At 36.5% G+C, this 5000-nt stretch overlaps 1 protein-coding gene across 1 annotated transcript in view; it reads left to right on the forward strand.

The window, feature by feature from the left end:
- Window positions 1-5000, forward strand: part of CCT7 (chaperonin containing TCP1 subunit 7) — a 28100-nt gene that overhangs the window by 9832 nt on the left and 13268 nt on the right. The window contains exons 2-8 of the mRNA XM_070132862.1: window positions 473-625; window positions 811-918; window positions 1389-1547; window positions 1747-1938; window positions 3193-3357; window positions 4288-4421; window positions 4724-4876. Coding sequence (XP_069988963.1) covers window positions 473-625; window positions 811-918; window positions 1389-1547; window positions 1747-1938; window positions 3193-3357; window positions 4288-4421; window positions 4724-4876 — 1064 coding nt within the window. The remainder of the gene's footprint in view (window positions 1-472; window positions 626-810; window positions 919-1388; window positions 1548-1746; window positions 1939-3192; window positions 3358-4287; window positions 4422-4723; window positions 4877-5000) is intronic.

Consider the following 5000-nt stretch of genomic DNA (forward strand, 5'->3'; position numbering starts at 1 on the left):
CCCTCTCTTTCTTCCCTCTCTTTCTTCCCTCTCTTTCTTCCCTCTCTTTGTTCTCTCTCTCTCTTTCTTCTTCCTCTCTTTCTTCCCTCTCTTTCTTCCCTCTCTTTCTTCTCTCTCTCCCTCCTCCTCCTATTCTTCCTCCTCTTCCTCCTATTCTTCCTCCTCCTCTTCCTCCTCTTCCTCCTATTCTTCCTCCTCTTCCTCCTATTCTTCCTCCTCTTCCTCCTATTCTTCCTCCTCTTCCTCCTCCTCTTCCTCCTATTCTTCCTCCTCTTCCTCCTATTCTTCCTCCTTTTCCTCCTATTCCTCCTATTCTTCCTCCTCCTCCTATTCTTCCTCCTCCTCCTCCTATTCTTCCTCCTCCTCCTCCTCTCCCTGCTTACTCTCCTCCCTTACGTCCTCCCATACACCAGCCTTCCATTTTTGCAGTACAATTAGCAACACTGTTAACAAGTGATTTGTTTTTTTGCAGCAACCACAAATCATCTTACTGAAGGAAGGGACAGACTCCTCCCAGGGGAAGCCTCAGCTGATCTCCAACATCAATGCCTGCGCTGCCGTTGTCGATGCCATCCGGACCACCCTTGGTCCACGTGGCATGGACAAACTTATTGTCGATAATAGAGTAAGATGAGATGCTCTTTATTAATGTTTCAGTTTTGTGTGGGGGTGTAGGGGGGGGGGGAATGGAATTAATCTTAGTGAATAAAGATGAAAAGTAAAATAAGTAGTGATATCCTCATTACTGGATTTTTAGCAAAGTATATTGTTATGAATGAAATCTCAACTGACTTGAACATGTTTCCTTAGGGCAAAGCCTGCATCAGCAATGATGGTGCAACAATCATGAAGCAGCTGGACATTGTACATCCAGCTGCCAAGACCCTGGTCGATATTGCAAAGTCACAGGATGCTGAGGTAAGATTGTTGTGGTTTTGTGAAGAAAATCATTGGTGTAATTTACTTTCATTTTTTACATGGTGACAAGATTATTATTTGCTCTCATGATGTATGAATTCTTGTGGTTTCATTTCAGTTGCATAGTATTAGAATTGAATTTCATACTAGTGTCACATTTCATTTGTTTTGTAAGTTTGTTTTTTGCTTGACACTCATTTCATTGTTGGCACCTCATAAGTACTAGTATTTTGAGTATAGTTTAACCTTTAGCACTTTAGAAGGTAGTGGAATGATTGTTGAGTTAGAATGCACAAAGTATTCATTGATGATAGGTGTATGTAGAAATTATAATTGATGTCTAGTGCCATTGAAGAAAGAAAATGATAATGTATAGTAACTATATCTTTTAATGATAGATCTGGTAAATATTTATCTGACTGCAAATAAAATAAAAAAAATAATTTAATAATGATAAGTAATGTATACAGGTTGGAGATGGCACCACAACTGTTGTGCTTTTGACTGGTGAGCTCCTGCAACAGTGCAAGAACCTCATTGAGGAAGGGGTCCACCCACATGCCGTTGTCAGGGCTTTCAGAAAAGCTACAGGACTGGCTGTAGGCAAGATTAATGAGTGTGCTGTGAAGGTAAATATATGGATAATGGTGGAGGAATGTATACCTTGCTTTTAGTTTATTATAAGTTTGCCAAAATGGATTATTCTACAGGGCCCTTGAAATGGGGGTACTAGAATTCCTTTAGCTTACTTGAATTCATAATTCACCAACATTAGCCAATATTATAACTGGATATCCAGTGAACAAAAACAATATTTTTGTCCCTCAGATTAATAAGCAAGACCCTGCTGAGCTCCGATCCATCCTTGAGAAGTGTGCTGGAACTTCCCTCAACAGCAAGCTCATTCACCAACAGAAGGATTTCTTTGCCAAAATGGTTGTGGATGCTGTTATGTCCCTAGATGATCTCATGCCCCTGGACATGATTGGTATCAAGAAGGTGACTGGTGGTGCCCTTGAGGTGAGTTTGACTGATTCATGATCTATCCTTTTTGGTTTGTTGCAGTGAACTTTGTCACAAAAGAAAGAAATTGGGGAAAAGCATAAGTTGTGAGGAGGAGGATGGTTGTTTCTATGATGTTGAAATACAACTGGGAATAGCAGATTCAAAAACACAAGGGCTCTTCACATTTTATGTAAAAGATCCTATTTACATGCACATGAGTCCCACAGGAGAGAAATGTGGGAAATCACATAAAATTTAAGAGCACATGCAATACCCATTAAAAGCAGTTGTCCTTCTGTTGCAGTGGCAAGTATACAACCTTGATATTTTATGATTACATTGAGCATACATCTTTTGAAGAGCAGCAAAGCCTTGAATCCATATATAACAATTTGTATATGTGTATGTATGCACTTTACTGATCCATTAGCTTTACATTTATTTCAAGAGACCTCTTGTGTGGTAATATTTTTTATGCTGTCGTCAGATGTAATAAAGATGTTTAGTACTAACTTGGCATTGTAAATGAATCAGTATGAAAGGAAATATTAGAATTTGAAAGAAATAAAAACAAGATTTCTCAAGCATCAATTCTTCGTATTCTTATTCTTACTTTTTACTAATGCATATTGATATCAAGGGTTTCCAACCCGGAGGCCATGATGCAATTTGAATGTTATGAGTTCAAAGTAAACTGGATTTTGTTTTGCCTTGGCTTGGCCATCTAATCCTGTCCCGAATCTGAATAAATCAAATGATTAATTCAGTGTTATTGTCTTGTAGCATTTGGCACCAGTAAACTAATCTGAAGGTCAGACATAAGTGAGAACCATGGAGATTTTTATATATTGGTTGAGGGCCACAGAAAAAAGAAAATGTTGGAAACCACCAGTAGAGATAGAATTATGGCAGGGTAGGAATGGCTATTGTAATGGTGATTAACCTCTAGGGAACAAAGTACCTTAATAGTTGTGGAAAACTATTCATCCTCATGTTGGTGTAAACCTAAAGGATGGATTTATTTTATTTTGAGATGATATTCAGAATGTATTTCAAACATGATATGAGCTGTTGGTTTAGTGGAGGCTTTCATTATTTATTTTATGTTTTTAAAACGCAATGGTCACCTTATTTTTCAGATGTATATTAATTCACATGTGTAATCTTGTGACTGGAGTACTTTCTATAATAAGGCATTTAAATGTTCATTTGCAGATTGGGATTAAGAATCAAGTTTAATATCTACTGCTTGTTTATTCCTATGTACAGGATTCTCAGTTGGTTGATGGTGTGGCTTTCAAAAAGACCTTCTCCTATGCCGGTTTTGAGATGCAGCCAAAACACTATGAAAAGCCCAAGATTGCTCTTCTCAACATTGAACTTGAGCTGAAGGCTGAAAGGGATAATGCTGAGATTCGTGTGGATAGTGTAGAGGTAAGGAGAAAAAGAAGCAACATTCTTGTGTACATATGGTTGCAGAAATTATGGATAAGCTTAGTTACTTTTTTCCTCTAGTGCTGAAAAATCAAACTGCAGTACTAACCCAAGTGATTACACATAGATGGCTCCACAATGCTCACTTGTCAAGGAGGCAATTAGTAGATATCGTGACAACACCTGACTTCACTAGTCCTTGAGTTTTTTTTCTTTTCTTTTCTTTTCTTTTCTTTTCTTTTCTTTTTTTTCTTTTTTTTCTTTTTCTTTTTTTCCTTTTTTTCTTCTTTTTTTTCTTTTTTCTTTTTTTTTTCTTTTTTCTTTTTCTTTTCAATGCTATCAAAATTGATGCTGTTTTATATTTTTGAATATTACCATTATTATGATTGTTAACATCAATATATGATTGGGAAAAAAGCAAGGAAAAGGGTGCACAGGTGATGGAAGTAGTATCCTTCTTGTAATTTGCTCATTGGTGATAAAGAACATAGTTGTGGAGCCATCATAAAATGTAAAGACAATTTTTGAATTGGACTCACAATGGATATGGCATGTACTTGTATGCCATCCATGGCAGTATCAGGGTAAATAACTAATATATGCTAAGAGGATGGCCAGATTTTTTTTTTTTTTTTTTTTTTGTGAAGTTGTAGGGTTAAAAAATCATTATGATGTAGTTTTTATTTGTTACTGAAGCCATATAAATTTTGCTCTAGAATGACTAGAAATTATTAGTATTTTGTGTTTTTTTTATATAATTTTGTGTGTAAGCTGTTTGATCTTCAATGAGTTATGTTAGATGCAATAGAGTTAAAAAAAGAAAGTATTCAATATATGGTAAATTTAATTTTGGAGTCAAGGTTTTCTGTGTACATTCTCTTGAACCTGAGCTAACTTGCACTTAATATCAATTAAATCTCTCGCCCTCAGGAATACCAAAAAATTGTTGACACGGAATGGAACATCCTTTATGAGAAGCTTGACCTCATTCACAAGTCTGGTGCCAAGGTTGTGCTTTCCAAGCTTCCCATTGGTGATGTTGCCACTCAGTATTTTGCTGACAGGTAAGTCATTGGTTTTCTATTTTCTCCAAGTCACCTCTTTGAATACCTGTCAGTGGTACTTTAATACTGTTTTCTCTTGTTTTGGCTTGAGCTAAGAAATATTGCATAATGATTGTTAAGTGTTGATTAAGTTTTATAATATGAAAGTTAATTGTCTTTAGATTGCAGTGATGAAAATCACTTAACAAATGTCCTCTGAATAGAGAGTACAATACAATAGTCTAGAAAAAATGTTGCTTGAATGAAAAGTAGCAGAAGGTTTGGAAATTAATAATTCTCATCCATAAAAACAACTTCAACAGAGACATGTTCTGTGCTGGCCGTGTAGTTGAAGAGGACTTGAAACGAACCATGAAGGCTTGTGGAGGTGCCATCATGACCACAGCCCATGACCTTAATGAATCAGTTCTTGGTACCTGCGAGATCTTCGAGGAGAAGCAGATCGGTGCAGAAAGGTATGAAGACTCGGTGCACAGGATGATCTAAGAAATTGTAATAGATAGGAATAGACAATTATAGTTCATTTCTTCAATTAATTCCCTGCTGTGAGAAGTATGACATTTCATAAGAGGGTATGGT

Source organism: Penaeus vannamei, chromosome 18 (genome assembly GCF_042767895.1).
Source record: "Penaeus vannamei isolate JL-2024 chromosome 18, ASM4276789v1, whole genome shotgun sequence".
Lineage (NCBI taxonomy): Eukaryota > Metazoa > Arthropoda > Malacostraca > Decapoda > Penaeidae > Penaeus > Penaeus vannamei.